This window comes from Alexandromys fortis, unplaced genomic scaffold (genome assembly GCF_014885135.2).
Source record: "Alexandromys fortis isolate MF-2015 unplaced genomic scaffold, M_Fortis_MF-2015_v1.1 scaffold_19, whole genome shotgun sequence".
In the NCBI taxonomy this organism is placed as follows: Eukaryota; Metazoa; Chordata; class Mammalia; order Rodentia; family Cricetidae; genus Alexandromys; species Alexandromys fortis.
The window spans coordinates 14,623,154-14,642,783 of NW_026067890.1; the positions used below are offsets into that span (position 1 = coordinate 14,623,154).

Below are 19,630 nucleotides of genomic sequence, written 5' to 3' on the forward strand. Positions count from 1 at the left end.
TTAAAATAGTATCCTTTTGGACAAAACAGCACATATATCCACAGATCATAAAACCAGGTTGCCTGTCCTCCTGCCAGGCCAGGCTCTTGTGTGAAGTCTCTAGACTGCCCTCCCACAGTGATCCTTGCTAGCAGAATTCATTTTCTTGCTGATGTAGGATTGGGGTCCTGTTGGCTGATGATTGCACCCTGCTCCTAGAGGCCCCATTAAACCCTGCAACATCTCCATTCAGCAATATGACCTTCTTCTGTTACATGTGATAGAATCATTTGGGATCATGTCCACGGGAAATGCCTGGTTTGCATTAGCTGAGGTGGAGACCCATGCACCTGTGGGTAGCACCCTTCCCTAGGTGGGATCTCATACTGTGCAAGTCTAGAAAGTAAGCTGAGAGGCAGGAAGATTTAGCTCTGTTTTCTGACTGTCCTAGTCATGGTTTCTGTTGCTGCTGTGAAACACTGTGACCAAAAGCAAGCTGGGGAGGAGTGGGTTTCTCTGGCTTACGCTTCCGCAGCACTGTTCATCACTGAAGGGAGCTCAAACAGGACAGGAGCCTGGAGGCAGGCGCTGGTGCAGAGGCTTGCTCCCATGGCTTGCTTAGTCTGTTTTCTTATAGGATCAAGAACCACCAGCCCAGGGATGGCACTGCCCACCATGGGCTGGACCTTCCACATCAACTACCAATTTCAAAAGAATGCCTTACAGGCTTGCCTACAGAGTGATCCTATGAAGGCATTTTCTTAACTGAGGTCCCCACCTCTCAGATGACTTTGGCTGTGTCTGGTTGACTTGAGACTGTTTCAGCACACTGTGTGTGGATGCAGTGTGAGCACCTGCTTCAAGCTCTTGCTGCCTGACTTCTCTTCCCGGATGGACTGTACCTTGACATAAGAGCCACAACCAGCCCTCCCCACTTAAGTCACATTGGCCAGGGTCTTTCATGACAGTAACAGAAAAGGAAACCGAGGCACAGTTGCCTAGAACCTTGTCTGAGACAGGGTTCCTTTGCTATTCTGGTCAGCACTGCAGAGCCAGGCTGGCTCTCAGGAGCTTCCACGGAGTCGCTTGTCTGCTTCCCATCTTGCTGCAGGGCTCTGGAATCACAGATGCCATCTACCGCGCCTGGTGGTATCTAGGAGTGGGATCTATGTGGGATCTAGGAGGTCACAATGAGGTCCACTCACTTGTGCAGCAAGCACTTCCCCGCTGAGCCACCTCCCCAGCCCCCGATTAAACTTTTCATCTATTTCATTTAGTCTTTGGTTTGAAATAATAAGAAAAATAATAAAATTGTCATATATGATGCTATCCAGTGCATTTTAGTCTCTGAAAGAAAGCCACAAGTAACTGTTTATCTGGTTTTGAAAAGATCATTTTAAATCATACTCTTAAGAATTCTTAGTGTTTTGATGTGTTATAAATGACCAGCTTTCAAGTTGGATGAAACATTAATTAGAATAAAAAATAATTAGGCCCACTTACAAGTCACCACCATTAGTTTTGTTTCTGTCAAGAGAGAACTTCCCTTTTGCTCGTCTGAATCGCTTATCTCTTTGCTAGGGGTTTGACTGGAGCCTTCAGAAGACAGACATGAAGGCCATCTGCTGACCCCAGTGACTAGCTTGTCCAAGTGACTAGCTTGTCCTGGTAGCTCTGAAGCCTGCATGTGTTGACTGAGGGACAGCAGATGGCTGTGCAGATTTACAGTCGTCAGCAAGTGGCCAGAAGTCATCGTGCCTTGGAGGGCTTCAAGCTGCTGCCCATGTGTGGCTAGTGCATCCATGGCCTCATGTAGGCTGCTGGCTCTCGGGTTCGCTCCACCCTCCCTGACGTCCCAGCTCTTCTGCTGGCATTCTGTCTGCTGTAGATTATAAAGAATCTGTAATCCAGTGGCTTTGAAAAGAAGAAGAAAAAGAAGAGAAACATACTTGGGGTTTCCTTTTCCAGGCTGCCATGGAGGATTAGCTTACTGATATTCTGAAATGACCTGAATTTAAACTGCTGTGTAGTGAAAGTGAAGGGCCTTTTCTGTTTCTGGCAGATTCCTGATTACTCAGAGGTAAAGTTTTAGAGCTAATTTTAGATCATTCTAGAAATTGCTCAGATTCTATTTTATAAATCTATTTCTATAAAACCATCCTATTGTGCAACTGTAATTTAATTATAGACTGACTTGAACCTGGTTTCTGATAAAAAGATCCATATGTAACAGAGACAGACATGCAGGAATGGGCCTAGGGCAATGTATTTCCTGTAGCCAGGGTGGAGAAGCACCACCACATGAAAACAAATTCCCATCTCAGGAGAAGAGGGGATGCCTGGGGCATGCAGGGCAGATGGCGGGAAATGGCTTCAGGAAGAGGTGCCCAGGGCCCTTGGCTTAGAAATGGAATTTCAGAAGGAATGCAAGCAAGTTGGGATTTCAGACAGTTTAGCGTTCTTGAGGAGGAAAGGACTTAATTGGTCTGGCCTTTTCCCTTTAATCACAGACTTCAGGCAGATCTTCCAGGAGCACCTTGCTCACTTATTTACCACCACCAGAACCAGAAATTCATGAGTGTGACCTGAGCTCTCTTTCCTGGAAGTAAAACTTCAGTTTTACATGGGCAAAAGCTCCAGGGCCATGCCTTTCCTCAGGGAGATTTCTTTAGGGAACGTGAGTACCGCTTCCAGGGAATGGAGACAGCCCTTGCCGACTGATTCTCAGCTGCGCTCGCCTTCCATCGCGTCATGGTGAGCTCGCTTAGATTGTGTTGGAAGGTACTCTCCAGCCTGAAGACGACCCAGCTGACTGCTGACAGATTCATCCACACAGGTGCTTGTGGCCCTCAGGGCAGCTTGGCAGAAATCCAAGAGCTGGGGCATGGCTACCAGTTAAGGATCCCTTTATAAGCTTCCCTGGAGCACATTAAAGTTGACATTCCTGTGTCAAGGATGACCCATGCCACTGTCTCTGTCTCTGTGTGTATGTGTGCGTGTGTTTTTAAGTTTCCAGCCTAGAGACTTGCAAACTGTAGCATGTACCATCCCATAGTGCAGGCGCTACGCAACAGCATTTCCCAAGGCCTGGGACAGACGTGAGTGAGACAGGGACGTAGGGTGAGGCCAAGAATGGGGTTGGGAACTGCCCAGGGACCTCGCAGTGTCAGATAGCTGAACCTGGGCGGGTAATTATCTGGACCTCAGTAGTCACTGAGAAAAGAGGAGGACAACTGAGGAGGCCCGAGGGTCGTGGCAGCTCATTTCTGTGCCATCGCATCATTGCAGCAGTGTGCTGTGCTGGGCAGGATGTCCCTGTTGGGAGGGACGAGTGATCGAGGACACTGAGCCTTGCTGTGCGATTTTTTATAATTTTCGTAAGGCACTGATTGATCTCCGTAATAATTTCAGTTGATTTTTTTTTTTGGTCCTAGCTCTAACACTGAAGAATGTTCAATTGTGTGGTGGTTTTCTCAGTGACAGATTAGACATTAGATTGATACTTTTTCTCACTAGTAACCTAACATGAACTGAAGGAACAAATGCCCCTTAGAATTTTCTTAGTAACTTTGTTAAACAGTACAGTGACCGGCTCTTCTCTCTCTTTCAGCCACGAAGACTTTGATTTTATTTCAGGAACACGGATGCGCAAGCTGGCGCGCGAAGGCCAGAAGCCTCCAGAGGGTTTCATGGCTCCCAAGGCCTGGACTGTTTTGGTGGAGTACTACAAGTCCCTAGAGAAAGCGTAGCGGTTGAGCCGGCCACTCCACCTGGGATGCAAGACTGAGTGACAGAGGGGACCACGCAGTCAGCGGCAGTGTTTCTCTGTGGTCGTGTCCGTCTGGTCACACTTCCTGAAAACAGACCATTTTCCTCCGTGTGCATCAGTTTGGGTCTGCCTTTGGATTCTCTTTTGAACTATGTAACATCTCTGCTCGTAATGTATCTTTCCCACTTATTGTTAACATTCTTTTAATAAGACTGAAAAATCTTGCCTTTTTATATTGTATTTATGCCTCTGTCCTAGGATTTTCCAAGCTGATTTATTAGTTATAACCAATAATACACACATCATCTAACTTTTAATTCTCTAAGAAAGGGGGGAATCGCTAAATAGTAAACTTGGCTTGTTTGGAGAATTTTACAGGATATCTGTAGCAATTAGGGTTTTTTATTTTATGTTAGAAATGTTAACTGCTCTCTCCTTTGCAGCCCAGTATGCTGAGGTATTCTTGTAATCTGAGTTAAGTGTTGAATGAATGCCTTGATTCAATAAAATTAATTTTGGGGGGCTTCTTATTTATGTTTTGTGTACATTATACCCTTTCCTTGTAAAGATCCCTGGCAGAGGGGGACTGTGGAAAGCATTTTTAATTTCTGGGGTCTGATACATAGCTCCTAATACCATGGTGTTTGCTGAAGTTCTGCATAACAGGAACCTGTACTCCGAATTATGTAGGAAAATTATAAAGACTTCTTAGTTGATCTGAAATCTCAGTTTTGCCATGTATATCCTCAATATTCTTAAACACCAGGATCAGGATGGCAACCGAGTGCCACTGCTTTGTAAACTGTAGCCATGGCGTAGGTCATAGCTGTTTGAAGTCAGGAAGGCTGGCTCCTGCTCTAGCTGTTCTATCCATGTGAGCAGGCACGTGCTTTCTGCTGTTCCATCCACGTGGGCAGGCACGTGCTGCTGTTCCATCCACGTGGGCAGGCACGTGCTTTCTGCTGTTCCATCCACGTGGGCAGGCACGTGCTTTCTGCTGTTCCATCCACGTGGGCAGGCACGTGCTTTCTGCTGTTCCATCCACGTGGGCAGACATGTGCTTTGCCTACTGTGATCATTCACATGTGTCCATGAGGCAGACTAGAAAGATAGGACATTCTGGGAACATGAGAAGAGCTTTTCACAATCTGATTGAAGTGTCTTACCAGAGGAAAAGTGAGAATTCCAGCACAGTGGACAACTACTGAAGACTGCACCCCTTGTCAGGTGCAAACCCACAGTTTTCTAGGAATTTTACCAGAAAACCATTTATAGGGAAAGGACATGTTCCAAACCCCTTGCACAAACCTAGTGGCTTCTGGTTTTATCTTATAAAATTATAACTTTGTCAAAGGCATCTCCAGAGCCACTCTATAATCTCACTTATCAAAAGAGAAGAAACAATGAGGGGGTGTTCAGTAGCCTTTAAAGATTTGAGAGCCTCCAAAATGGCCTATTTGGCTTATGCCAAATATGTCGACATCAAACGACAAAAGATATGTCGTTTGAGGAGCCCACCCCACACTTGGATATGTCCTCCTGAACTCCCCTAGAGAAGCTCACATCCATGCGTCCAGCTCTCTGTCTATGCCAGTGAGAGATTTCAGAAGAAAACAGCATAAAAACAGTGTACACATCTAGCCCTGGTGCCATATGCCTGTACCTGCAGACTATTAGGAGGCTGAGGCAGGTTTGCAAGAGCAGCAAGTGAACCTAAACCAAAGTCAGGCCTTGCCTAGGAAATGATCACACATGGGCTCTGAAGTATTTGGGTTCAGAAGAGCCAGTGTTACCTGCTAAGTCAGTGGGGGCAAAACTGATCTCAGAGCCCCACTCATGTGAATTGGGAAAGATTTCTATCAGAAGGGACAACAGAACTGCCAAACTTCAATGTAATGTTTACTGTCAAAACGTTTTAAAAATTAAGATTCAGGGAAAAGGTATTTTAAAAATGTCATTCATAAAATAGCATTGGCCTTAGTTGGTGGAAGCAGGAATACTTTGAGTTCAAGGTCAACCTGGCTTACATAGCAAGTTCCAGTTTGGGGTTGTTCAGAGATCCTGTCTCCAGAAAGAAACCAAACCCAACAAAAGAAGCCTTAGCAGTTTTAACCTAAGGCGGGAAGACTGGCTTCCCCAAGCACTGATCCTCCTTAGGGATAACAAGGTTACAGCCTGGGATATGATGCTGTCTTAGGGTTTCTATTGCTGTGAAGAGACACCATGACCACGGCGACTCTTACAAAGGGAAACATTTAGCTGGGGCTGGCTTACAGGTTCAGAGGGTTAGTCCATTATTGTCACGTCAGAATGCAGGGTGGCATGCTGTCAGACATGGTGCTGGAGAAGGAGCTGAGAGTTCTACATCTTGATCTACAGGTATCAGAAGGTGACTGCCACACTAGGGCCTAGCTTGAGAATGAAAACCTCAAAGCCCGCCCCCACAGTGACACAGTTCCTTTAACAAGGCCACACCTTTTAATAGCACCACTCCCTATGGGTCAGGCATTCAAACACTTGAGTCTAAAGGGGCCATATCTATTCAAACCACCACGAAATGTAAAAGGGGAAGATGATGTAAATTTTTATTGAAATAAAGTGCCTTTGGGGATGGATGCCATCTAGGGCAAACTGGTCAAGCATCTTCGTAGAACTAGTTTTATGCCAAGCTGTGGTTTGGCAGAGTATCGTCATGGACATTTTTGATATCAGCCAAATATGTGTGAAGACCACCCACTCAATCAGCACTTCATAGCTCATTTATTTCATTTTCTTAGGGCTTAATAAGTCAGTCGATTTTAATTCTAATCATTTCATAGCACTTTCCATTTGTAATCACAGCTTTTACAGAATTCAGATGTGGCAGAAATGAGACTAGGAGGGATAAATTAGAGTTTAAACGGTCACCTTGCATTTTATCATGTAGCTGGCCTGGGCTCCTGCCCACTAAAACACACGTGGTGAAAACATGGCTTCAGACCCCATCCCCCTGGGATTAACCACCTACTTGGGTTTTATAAAAACATTGAAGAAATAAAAGCAGCCAGTAACTTCTATTAGTTCATAGACTGGCATGTGCTTCTAAAGCTGATAGATGTGGAAATTTTATTTTCCCCCTTCCTAGTTTATAAAAAGAGACCAAACCAATCTTTAAAACATCCAACCCTTCTGAGGAATGCCGGCTGCCAAGTGGTTTCAGAAATCTAAGTGTCTTTTAATCTATTCATCAACTGGAGAAGGGAATGGAAAAATGATTTTTTTTAAAGGAAAGTGTGATGGTCTTGGCAGAAAAGAGAGTGTCTTAAATCTGTCAGTTCTCTCTTCCACTGTGATAATCAAGACCACATATTTGAGTTTCATTTCCATCCAAGAAGGGAGCAATTATACCTATCTCTTGGAAGGCAGCCTTAGATGCTTAATCAGGAAAAATTCGGAAGTTGTGTTTCCACGGATGGCCTATCTTTAGGAGCACATATGCGTTCAAGAATGGGCTGGCTCACAGAGTAAGGGGGTGTTTGCCCACTGGGCCTCTTACATGTAGCTATACTTCTTAGAGAGCCTCCAGGCCTCTTTGCTTGTATTGCTGCTAGATGCCATTTCTGATTCTACAGTCTTGTTCCAAATATGATTAGAGATGTCTTGCAAAGACCACCCTGCCCACGAAACTCAGTATTTTCCTGGGACGAAGTGAAAGCTGGCTTCCTTACAACTACATGTTTGTGAACTGTAATTCTCCTCATCTTCACTTCCTGCCTCCCCAGGTTGCCAGGGAAAATGGCATCAGGATTTAGGACCCAGCACTTATGAGTAATTGGAGGTCAGAATGTGTGGCCTTATCAATAAGTCATAGCTGGAGTATCGAGTGCTGGAGCCAGAGTGAAATCTGGGCATAGACCTCTCTGAGGGGCACTTGATCCTCTTCTTGCCTGTCAAGGGCAGGGGATTCAGACACTTGTGTCTCAGGGATGTCTGTTTCCCTCAGGTATAAGAAGCCCTAGGAAGGCTTCCTTCTGCATCTGTTGGTTCTCTTTTATCGCAGTGCAAGGTGATCTGTTTGACAGTGTTGTACACTGGGGTGATGTGTTCTTGTTCTCCACCCTGAGAACACTGAGTAAGGTTCATGAGACCCAGTATAACTGTGCTCAACAGCTTGTCAAGGTTGGGAAATTTGGTGGCGGTAAAGCCAAATAATTTGAAGCAGGAGCTAGAAAAAGCCTTTACAATTAGATTAATAGATAAATTGACAGTGAGCAAGAGTGTTTCGAATCAAGCAGCTAGGAACCTTCAAAATGGAATATGTCCTCAGTACACTAAGGAAAACCCAAAATGGACTAGCAAAAATAATTCTCACCCTTCAGTGGTTCTCAGCCTTCCTAACGCTGCGACCCTTTAATGCAGTTCCTCATGTTGTGGTGACCCCCAACAATAAAATATTTTTGTTGCTACTTCATAACTAATTTTTGCTTCGGTTATGAATTGTAATATAAATATCTGATATGTGATCCCTGTGAAAGGGTCATTAGACTCCCAAAGGGGTCACGACCCACAGGATGAGAACCACTGCTCTAGAACCAAGTTACTAAAGTGACCTGACTGGCTGCTTGGCTTCGTAGATTTACAGCGACTCTGTCCACATCCTTTGTTCACACAGTGTATCTAAAGGCACAGTTGAGCAGTTTAGATAAAGACCCTAGGTCTTGATCAGCTGGGACTTAGATATCTGGCCCTTGACAGGAAGTTTGCTGACTTCTCTTCTGGACCAAGAATTACTTCTATAGTGTGGATCCTCACATCAGACTTCTCCCCTAAAAGGGAAAGATCAGACCCGGAGAATGGCAAAATAAGTGTGGTTGTTAATGTGTAAGGTCCACCTTTCTATTCCTTTTTTCAATGTATTGAGGAGCTGGGGAGTGGGGGTGGGGATGGAGAAGGAGAAGAAATCTAAACCTTCCCACGGGGTTCCCCTCCCAAAGTCACAGGTTTCTCCTGTTCTGTAGTTGGATGCTAATGATAGCAAGACTGTTAGTTAAAGACACGACATCAATGAAGAGCTGCCATTTCAGTCCACGTGAATGGATTTGTCTACTGAATTGACCAGGGTTTTTAAAGCATTGTGTTACTACAGCAACCATTACTGTCATGGGAACTAAAACTTGTAACAACATAGTATGAAGAATAAAACTAAATATAAATTTTAGTACACGACGATACTAGTTGGAGTTTCTTTTTTTTTCTTTTAATTGGTGGTGTCTGTTTAGGAAACTATTGCTTTACACAAGTTAGTAATCATCAGAAGCAGCAAGAATGCAGAGGTCGTGTGACAGGCTGCCAAGCCTGTGAACAGGATAGGAGCATGCACTTCTGGATTTCATGAGTGCCACGCTGTAATCTTGTATCCTGCATGCTATGTTAACATTTTCCTTACACTGAGTTCCCTTGAAAACATGATCAACCCGAAACATCCAGATGCCAGTCTCTCAGGGAAATTACTGGACATTATATACCCGGTGTTTTGTAGGGTAGGGAGTCTCTTTCGGCTTTGGAAGAAGAAAGAAGGGTTGTTTTTTGTTTTATTCACATTTCTACTGTGGGATAATGCTCTTGTAAAGATTGTTCACTTGTATTAGTTTAATAAAACGCCGATTGGCCAGTAGCCAGGCAGGAAGTATAGGCAGGGCAACCAGGCTAAGAGAATTCTGGGAAGGAGGAAAGGCAGAGGTGCAGTCACCAGCCAAATGCAGAGGAAGCAGGATGAAAATGCTGCACTGAGAAAAGGTACTGAGCCACGTGGCTAAGCGTCGGTGAGGCTGGAAAGTTGCAAGGTCTTTTTGGAGCTGGAAGGCAGGGTGGCGGGTGCATCACAGTCTTGGTACTGTCTCAGGTTCTGATATAAGTCCTTGGGTTTTATAATCAATAAACGGTAAAAGAAATTCCATCACGGGAAGGGAGTCTGCCGTTTTGCACCAAGCTTGAAGAGCTGTCCAGACATGGTAGACTGCAACCTTAAGCAGCAGAGCCTTCTTTTTTTTTTCTCATTTATTGATAAATTTAAAATATCAACCCAAATTCCCACTTCCTCCCCTCATCCCACTCTCTCTACCCACCCTCCCACCCCTCCCCCTCCAATCCTAAGGGAGGACAAGGCATCCTACCCTGTGGCAAGTCCAAGGGCCTCCCTACTATATCCAGGCTGAGCAAGGTATACATCCAAAGAGAATAAAATCCCAAAAAGCCAGTTCATGTAGTAGAGACAAATCCCAGTGTCACTATCAGTGGCCCCTCAATCTACCCCGACTGTCAAACACATTCAGAGGGACTAGTTTGATCCCATGCTCATTCACTCCCACTCCAGCTGGAGTTGGTGAGCTCCCGTTAGCTCAGGCAAACTGTCTCAGTGGGTGAACCTCTCATGATCTTGACCTCCTTGCTCATATTCTCATTCCTTCAACTCTTCAACTGGACCTTGGGAACTCAGTCCAGTGCTCTAATGTGGGTTTCGCAGCAGAGCCTTCTAACAGGACGTGTAACACTGGGATCAGAGGCTGTCTCTGACTCTTTTTTTTTTTTTAATTTTTATTTATTTACTTATTAAAGATTTCTGTCTCTTCCCCGCCACTGCCTCCCACATCCCTCCCCTACCCCAATCAACTCCCCCTTTCTCATCAGCCCATCAGCCTGAAGAGCAGACCAGGTTCCCTGCCCTGTGGGGAGTCCAAGGACCTCCCACCTCCTTCCAAGTCTAGTAAGGTGAATATCCAAACAGCCTAGGCTCCCACAAAGCCAGTACGTGCAGTAGGATCAAAACCCAGTGCCATTGTTCTTGACTTCTCAGCAGTCCTCATTGTCTGCTATGTTCAGCGAGTCCGGTTTTATCCCATGATTTTTCAGACCCAGTCCAGCTGGCCTTGGTGAGTTCCCGAAAGAACATCCCCATTGTCTCAGTGTGTGGGTGCACCCCTTGCAGTCCTGAGTTCCTTGCTCGTGCTCTCTCTCCTTCTGCTCCTGATTTGGACCTTGGGATTGTAGTCCGGTGCTCCAATGTGGGACTCTGTCTCTGTCTCCTTTCATTGCCTGATGAATGTTAATAACCAGGAGGATGACTATATGTTTTTCTTTGGGTCCACCTTCTTATTTAGCTTCTCTAGGATCATGAATTATAGGCTCAATGTCCTTTATTTATGGCTAGAAACCAATATGAGTGAGTACATCCCATGTTCCTCTTTTTGGGTCTGGCTTACCTTACTCAGGATAGTGTTTTCTATTTCCGTCCATTTGCATGCAAAATTCAAAAAGTCCTTGTTTTTTACTGCCGAGTAGTACTCTAATATGTATATATTCCATACTTTCTTCATCCATTCTTCCAGCTGTCTCTGACTCTTACAGGCTTTGGGGACCCTACTCTTCATGCTGGGTTGCCTTGCCCAGGTTTAATGGGGGGGTGGTACTCAGCCTTACTGCAACTTGATAAGCCCTGTTCGATTGATACTCACGGGAGACCCATCCTTTCCCAAACAGAAATGGAGGAGGAGTGGGTTGGGGGGGTGGTAACAGAGGGGGATGGAGGAGGGACTTGGAGGAAGGGGAAACTGTGACTGGAATGTAAAATAAATAAATTTATTAAAATAAAAATTAAAACTAAAAAAAAATAAAGAAAAAGCTAAGTGTACAGAAACCCAAATGGATAATAAAGAGTCATATTGGGAAATCTGCCTGAGTCTTGAGGCTCAATAGTCCAGAAATTGTGGCTCATTCTTTGCTAGATTTAAAAAAAACAATGGTTTACTCTCCTGTCTTTCTTGCTACCCTTGAACAGTACAACAAAATGGATATTATTCCTTTATTATCAGGATAGACAATGCTAACATACTCATCTTCATCTTGGTGGCTTGATAGAAAACCGGTTTATTTCTGTTTCTGTTCTGCTGCCTTCACTGCATGGATCTTACTGGGGATTTGTTTAGTAGTAGAGTGCAAGGTCCCAGGTTCAGTCTCTGATCACAGCAAACAAACAACAAAATCCCACCAGTTCTTGGTTCCCTCAATGGCCGGGGAAGAAATGTGACAATGGGAATGTTCATTTGGGACTTTATGGCCAGACTGGAGAGTGGCTGACCTCACTTTCCGCATGTTTCATTGGTTATTGTCAGTCACATGACTCCAACCTAACTGCAGAGAAGCTTAGGAAGCATGGTTTCGCTAAGTTCTCAAGAAGGGCTAAAGGGATCAGTGAGCGTCAGTCAGTCTCTATCACAATATTTAAATCGTTTTCTGATTTTTTGAAGATATTTTAAATATAAGGATCCCTTGAGAAGTAACAAAATATGTAAATATAGAAATTTGGTTAATATGAAAATGATAGTGATAGATATCTTGTACTTTATATTCTGCGAGATTAAAGTTATTTTTAGTACCATACAACTGAAGACATTGTGTTCCTTAATATGCCAGCTCAGAATTCATGATCCAAATCAATTTTTCTGTGCTTGGATCAAACCAGGTATTGAAGTTGGAATTCTTGCTTAGTTTCATCTATACTATATATAATTGTGACTCTCAGAGTGGCTTTTCCAGTTTGTATAACCCAAGCAAAAAACCCCATGTTTTATATAACACAATTCACAGAAAACTATAACTGTCACACCTGCAGTTGTCATGGTCTTTGGGTCCTCAGGACACATGGAGAGCAATCTGAAAAGGATCACCCAGCGAAGTGGTGCCAAGGGATCCTGCTTTTAAGCTCATACATTGACAGTGTCCCAGATTGCTAAGATGGAGTGGGTTATAGTAGGAGACTTACGTCAGCAAGACCCCAAACTAGATGCTCTATCTCCCTAACAAGGGGCAAAGCCAAATGTGTTCTAATGGAAGTCTCTTTATTTCTCAATTGTCTTACCTATTTTATGAAAGATTGGTAGTTTGCTAAGACAAAAATATCTGGAAGTAGTTCGTTCATAGTTTCTGTCACATCAGAAAGGACCCGCAAATATTCACTGAATTCTCTGATAGTTGTGCGATGTTTCCTAGGCAGAGCCTGTGGCCCCCTCTCATGTGGCACCATGCTGGGAAAAGGTGATCTGGACCATGAACACAAAAGGAACATCAGCTGAGGGACAGCAACCTGATCTCCCATTTCCGTGCTCTAGCACAAGCAGGTGACTCATTCTGAACACGTGGGAGTCTAGGGGTATTTATAACACTAAATACCATCAATTTTAAGCCAGTCTTTGGGTCTTACGGAGATGAAGCGTGTGGGTGGGAGGCCTATTGTCCTAATCCGTGGAGTCTATTTTGGGATTAGGAGTTGGGATGGAAAGATCAATCTAAAGCAAGAATGATGATCTGGCTCCGAGTGGTATTAGGAGCTCCTTGGCAAGGAGCATGTCAGGGCTTTGGGGGTCTCCTTTGTTCTCTCAGATCCACTTGCCAAGGAAGATCTGAGCGAGGAAGATTGGTCTTGTGCCTGGAGCTGTCTCATCAGCTTTTTATCCTCTATTTCTATTTTCATCCATCTGGGTCCAGACTCTGTGTAGAGAAGAAGTAATATCAAAGAGAACTGACAGCCTCCTCTTTTGCCAGTGTGGAAGGTTGTCAGAATTTACCCACTGATCTCCAGGAGTTCTTCGTAAGACTCCTAAGTCTGCCATTTTTGAGAAGCTCATGGTGGTCAGCCAACATGGCCTTTCCCATTCTCTTCATCATAGGGCTTTAGGGAAGTTTGCGGAGGGGAAAGCGTTTGCTTTAGTGACCCTCTGGGTACCTGAGCAGTATTTTTCTAGCCTTTCTGACTCAACACTAGTCTAGAGTTTTCTGCCTTCATGTTCCTATAGGTCAGAGTTTAAAACCTGGACAACATGAGTAAGCTATATAAATTGTGTGCCACTTTCAAATTATCTAAAGAACCCAACCCATGCATATTTTGTGTGCATTTTCCTAATAGATTCTCACACACATCTGTATTGTTTCCCCCAAAATGTTGGGAATCACTAGATAGCATGACATCAGCCTTGCTGTGTTGGACTGCACCATTGGGCATTCGTACTGTATTTTCTAGAAGAGGGTAACTGCTATTTGCAGCTGATATTGTTGCGTAGCTCCATAAAGGCGAATGGTAGAATTCACTGAGTTTTAGAATTCAGAATTGATAAGAATGGGTTCAGATTCTGACCCATTGGCTTTGTGATCATGTGACTTGGGGCAAACTACTTAAACACCACGCCTCCACTTCTTCAATTGCTCGAGGAATCCTTCCCTTTGTGGTTCACAGAGAGCTTAAAAGAAGTGCACACCTAGCCTTTACTTTCTATTTAAATGAGTTTTTAATACATTTTTAATTTTTGATTTGCATACTGGGTAACAAACTGTATGCTGAACTATAAACAGATTTTGGTAGCTTACAGTTTTGTGTGAAAATTCTGCTAAAACCGCACAGCAGCGCATTGTAAATTTTTAGTTAGAAAGTGCTGATTAAGGGAACATAGAGAACTCTGGTAAGGCAAGAAGACATCAGTTACAGTCTCACGACACATGCCCCTCTGCTGTCTGATGCATGCCTTCAAATCTTGTGTTCATGAAAAGGTTTTTAAAATAGGTAGTCATGATCACAGTGTGTTTCCCCTTACTTCTGACAGCCTGTGAACACACTTTAGCTCTTCCCTTATTGTTGGGTTTTAAGTATGTTCATTTTCAAAATGCTAGTGATTTCTCATTGATCGTTACAGATAAGAGTTTTCTTCTGAAATTGTGTCTCATGCTGTAAACCACCTGCCTCTGCCTTCCAAGTGCTGGGATTAAAGGCATGGGCCACTATATCTGGCTTACCTGTTCCATATTTTGAATTTAAGGTGATCCTCCTGCTTCAACATTCTGAGTGCCAGGATTACAGGCATAAGCCAGCCACAACGCCTGGTTGGGATAAAATGTTTTAAAGAGTATAAAGGCCTGTGGGGCAGATTCTTAAAGGTAGAATTAGTGTAACAGAGAGCCTTAGACTATCTTTAAAACGCACACGACTGCAAATTGCTTTCTCTGACCTTCACATTATGCAGTCAGATTTTACACAAGCAGAGAATTACACATAGCCACAAAAACAGCTTGTTTTTTTTTTCATTTATTTTTTAATAACAAAGCAAAGCCCAGTTTGCTTATATTGCCATTGCGGGAGATCTGCCCTCACGCTCCTGCCAGTCAGTCTTTCCCTCGTTCCTTGCGGAAGAAACCACAGTATTGCTGTTATTTATAGTTTTATCATTGAAGCATACACCCCCCAATACTAGCTAAGTTTCGCCTGCTTGTAAAACTTTATATAAACACAGTCGCACGGCATGCGTCCTTTGGTCTGACTTTTAATGTTTGATTTTATATCTCTGAGATCCATTGATGTTTCATGTAGCTGGCAAGCTGTTGGTGTCTCCAGATGTGGGCGACATTAGACCCTGGGTCCACTCTCATCTCACTGTTATGCCTAAAGGGGTTGTTAAACTTAGGAGCTCATAAAAAAGAACAACTTGCATTTGGACACCATTAATCTGAATGTGTAAGGTTAAAAAAAAAGCAAGTGTGTTTTGTATGTGTGCTTCGACTTTTAATGTGTGGAGTGTGTGACAAGGAAAGTAATTAATATACAAAATATGTAAGATAATCTATGCACAAATACATGTTCTTTACTTTTATGTATGTATGTATTTATTTATTTAGAGACAGGGTATCACTATGCAGCTCTGCCTGTCCTGGAACTCACTCTGTAGAACAGGCTGGGCTCAAACTCACAGAGAACTGCCTGCCTCTGCCTTTCAAGTACTGGGATTAAAGATATGGACCACTATATCTGTCTTACGTGTTCCTTATTTTGAAGACAAAAGTTCGCACATGAGTGTATACGTATGTGTTTGTTGACATATCTACAAGAACTTTTTCTTATGGTGAGAAAAAGGAAGAAATCTTTCTCAGGGTCGATTGCCACTGACTTACTGCAGCGCGACTGAGGTTGGAGTATTTGGTACCCGAATGAAGGGAAAGGGTGTGTAGGAATGGACTTTGCTATGATTATAAACCTGTGCACTCCATCATTCTGCTTCCTTGCCGCAAATAGCAATGGAAGATATGATTCTTGCTCATTAGAATACGCATACATACATATATAATTTAAAAGCTTCCCTTTACAAACTACAGTGAGTTTTAAGTAAGCACCTCTCCTATTTTTCAGTGACTTAGACAGATCCGTCTTTATGAACTGGTTTATGTGGAAGTCGACTTATCTTCCTTCATGTTACAGGGTCTCCTCTCTATTCTGCTTTGGCTGAAGAGTGATTCTTGCTATTTGTGTGTTTCTTCAGCAGCCTCAAAATCTAAATTAGAAGTGCCACCTAACGAGGATAGTAACTTTCTGTCCTCTCCTGTGGTGATCTGGCAAATGGGCCCTTCGGTTGACTACTTTGTTCTGTTCTAAATGCTACCATAGCATGTGTTAATGTCCGTCCACTTCTGCCTGCAAAGGTGTGGCGGGGTTCTCTGCTCAGAACTGTATTCAAACAAGGACTCAACACAGGCAAACAGGACGGGTCCGAATCACCACTGAATTCCCAGTTCCTGCCAGCCCATAGCTGTGCCAACATTTGTTGCACATGGGCCCCTTTGTCCCCCTATCCCCCCATTCTGGAGGTTATAGCATGACCCACAGATCTCTACTTTCATGAGTAGCGCAGTTCACGCTTCAGTGAAATGCTTCCCACATGGCTTATCCGCCATCCACTAGCAAAAATGCCTCTGTCTGTAGCCCATGTGGCTGTCCTGCTGCCAACAGCTGAGGTGAAAGCTAGGTCAGCTTGTCGGAAGGATCCGAATGGTCGATGCACTTAGGTAAGACAAGGCAGATTAATCAACTCATCATCCCGCCTCTTTTCGGAGGACACAGGGGCAATGGTCTCATGAGCAAGGAATAATTTCCTATTAGTTCTGAGAACCCGCTTTCTCATGTTCAGCTTGTGAAAATAGCAGTGTAGCTCTAACAACTGGCACACGACTGGTGAGGACGGGCTTCCGTTCCCACCTTTTGCTTCAGTTAAAGTTCTTGTCACATTTTACACTCGAAGGCCCAGACGTAGCACTCCTGAAGGGCAGCAGCGTGGGCCTTGCACATAGAGCTACAAATAGCTTGATTTTTAGAGATTGTTTTAGAAGACATACTTGTACTTAATAATTTCTATTCGTCCGTGTTTGGATGAATAGTGTTCCTATGTTGACTAAGCTGGTCTTGAACTTGTGAGCTTGAATGATTTGACTTTCTACCTCAGTCTCCCGAGTAGCTTGGGGTGGTTGGTACATGTCATTCACAGCATCCAACTCAAGCCATAATTAAAAAACTATTCAATTAGATTTTTTCATTTATGTAATTTTTTGATAATTTCCAATTTGCTATTCTGATATTAAGCAATGCTTTTATTTTACCTTTTGATTTATAGACAATTTTGACATTTAGAAAAAGCAATGGCTTTTAAAACTATGTAGTATTTTAACTATTTCCTACTTTGGTTGAAAATATTTCCAATTTTATATCCCATGGCTATAATTATGTTTTAGTTTTTAGCTATCAGATCATGACTGTCTGTAGGTCTCAGCTTCCATAAAAAATTTTTTTTATAACTCCAGCAGCATGGTGCTTATACAAATCTCACGGATTTAGGAGTTCAAAATCCAGACAGGAGGAATAGTAATTAGATTCAGGCCTTTAAAAATATCTCGCCAGCTTTTGGTGGTGATAAAAACCATAGCTTTCTTGGGCCTTTTCAGTGTCATCGCTCCGGAAGTGTTTGTCCTTTAACGGGGAGCTGCCTTTGTCTCAGTGTGGCCTTCAGGTTGCCAGCAGCTGACTTAGTGGTGTCCAGGGACCACAGGCAACTTCACGGAGCAAGACTAAGATAAATCTGCTGCGGGGCTGTGAGCAGCAAGATGGAAACTCTCTGGAGTCATGATCCGAGCATAAGAACCTTTTCCAGATCCGATAATGCGGGAACACATTTCTCCTTTTTATCTACTGGATAGCTTTATGTCAACTTGACACAGGCTAGAGTTATCTGAGAAGAGGGAATCTCAATTAAGAAAATGCCTTCATAAGATTAGGCTGGAGGCAAGCCTGTAGGGCATTTGTTTAATTAGTGATTGATGGGGGCAGGCCCAGCTCATTGTGGGTGGTGCTGTCCTTGGACTGGTAGCCCCGAGTACTGCAAGAAAGCAAACTGAGCAAGCATAGGGAACAATCCAGGAAGCAGCATCCTTCCATGGCCTCTGCATCAGTTCCTGCCTCCAGGATCCTGCCCTGTTTGAGTTCCTGTCCTGACTTTGTTCAGTGATGGACTATGATGTGGAAGTGTAAGCCCAATAAACCCTTTCCTCTCCAAGTTGCTTTTCATCAACGTGTTTCGACACAGCAATAGTAACCCTAAGATGCTCCTGTAGGTATTGTGAGAGACTTCTTTATCATACAGCTTAGCTTCCACTCTGCTCTCATCTATAGATGAGAACCATAAAAGCAGCCATAGACAGCACCCACCCCACCTGACTTCTTAAATTCCCTCACAACCACTTAACCCACTTAACAAAAGACCAACTCCTAGAAGCCCCTCCTAGTTCTTGCTGCTCTGCTTCCTCCTTCTTCCCCTCCCTTTCCTTGACCCCCCCACCCAATTCTGAACTCAGGTCTCTACCATGCAAAGCAGGCACTAGCTCTATCACTGATTACAACCCTAGCCCTTCCACCTCCCTCTAACCCATGTCTCCATGGTGACCACAATCTGTGTGTTCTGGCATCTTTGGATGGATTGTCAGTATCCTTGTCTGGGTCCTACAGACAACAGAGAAGTCCTTTCTGGGTGCGGCTTCTGGCTAGTTAAGCTTTCTCAGTAGCAAGGGCTATTCTCTCACCAGTTACTTAAGGATAAATATGTGTCTTACAGACATTAAGGTCAAGTACTACTGTTAAAACTCTCTCTTTAGCCTCCCCCTTGTGATATGACAATGTTGGTGTTGTTTATGGTGTTTTATGGGAAAATGCAATCAACTAAATACCATCGTTACGGTGACTGAGGGGTCATGGTAAGTAAAGGAACAGACTTCAGGACTTGGCTCTGTTCTCATGCTATGGAGCTTTACGAGGTCTTCCTGCTTCTGATTAATGCTAGCAGGGTCTCCATAGCAAGGTGCCAACAGTTCTTGTTATTGGGAGCTGGTGATGTCTGGCCAAATGAGAAGCAACTGATACCCTGCCCTTACGGCTCTCCCATGCCTCCCCTCAGGGCCTTTCCTTGTTGAGGGTAAGGAGGGATGTTTAAACTTCAAAACATACAGACATACGGGACTTAATTCTCCCAATATAGATGGATTCTCTGTGTTGACAGCATGGTTATTGTTATCAGTAACATGTCTTTTTATGCAAATGACACGGAATTAAAAAGACTTGGTTTCAGCAGAAGGGTGCTGACTTCTTATCTAACATCTTGCTGGCACGATTTAGGGGAGTCAGGGGTTTTCTTTATGGCTGAAACTGATAGCCCTAATCATAGCACTGGTAAGACTATCCCCAAATCTAAAGCAATGCAATCCAAACCCAATTTAATTTGACAAATTTGTGGTGCATGTCTTTGATGAGGAAGGATAGGATCTTTCACTTATGGAGATTAAAATGCTTGGAAAACACAAGTGGACATTTTCAAGAGCGTACTTATATCTGATCTCAATAAATGTATGGGACAGTCTATAAAGTTCACCATATATGCACGTATAAAGCAGCGTAGTTAGTAATGACTCACGTATAATAGCGTCTGCAATGTGGTTTCCATTATATTCCTCATCTGCTAGTAACTTTCTCCAAATTAAATTTTTTTAGGTTGA

At 43.6% G+C, this 19,630-nt stretch overlaps 1 protein-coding gene across 1 annotated transcript in view; it reads left to right on the top strand.

The window, feature by feature from the left end:
- Window positions 1–4,278, top strand: part of Papss1 (3'-phosphoadenosine 5'-phosphosulfate synthase 1) — a 67,851-nt gene extending 63,573 nt beyond the window's left edge. Inside the window, exon 12 of the mRNA XM_050145168.1 lies at window positions 3,590–4,278. Within this exon, the coding sequence (XP_050001125.1) occupies window positions 3,590–3,728 (139 nt within the window). The 3' untranslated portion in view covers window positions 3,729–4,278. The remainder of the gene's footprint in view (window positions 1–3,589) is intronic.
- The last annotated feature ends 15,352 nt before the right edge of the window (window positions 4,279–19,630 follow it).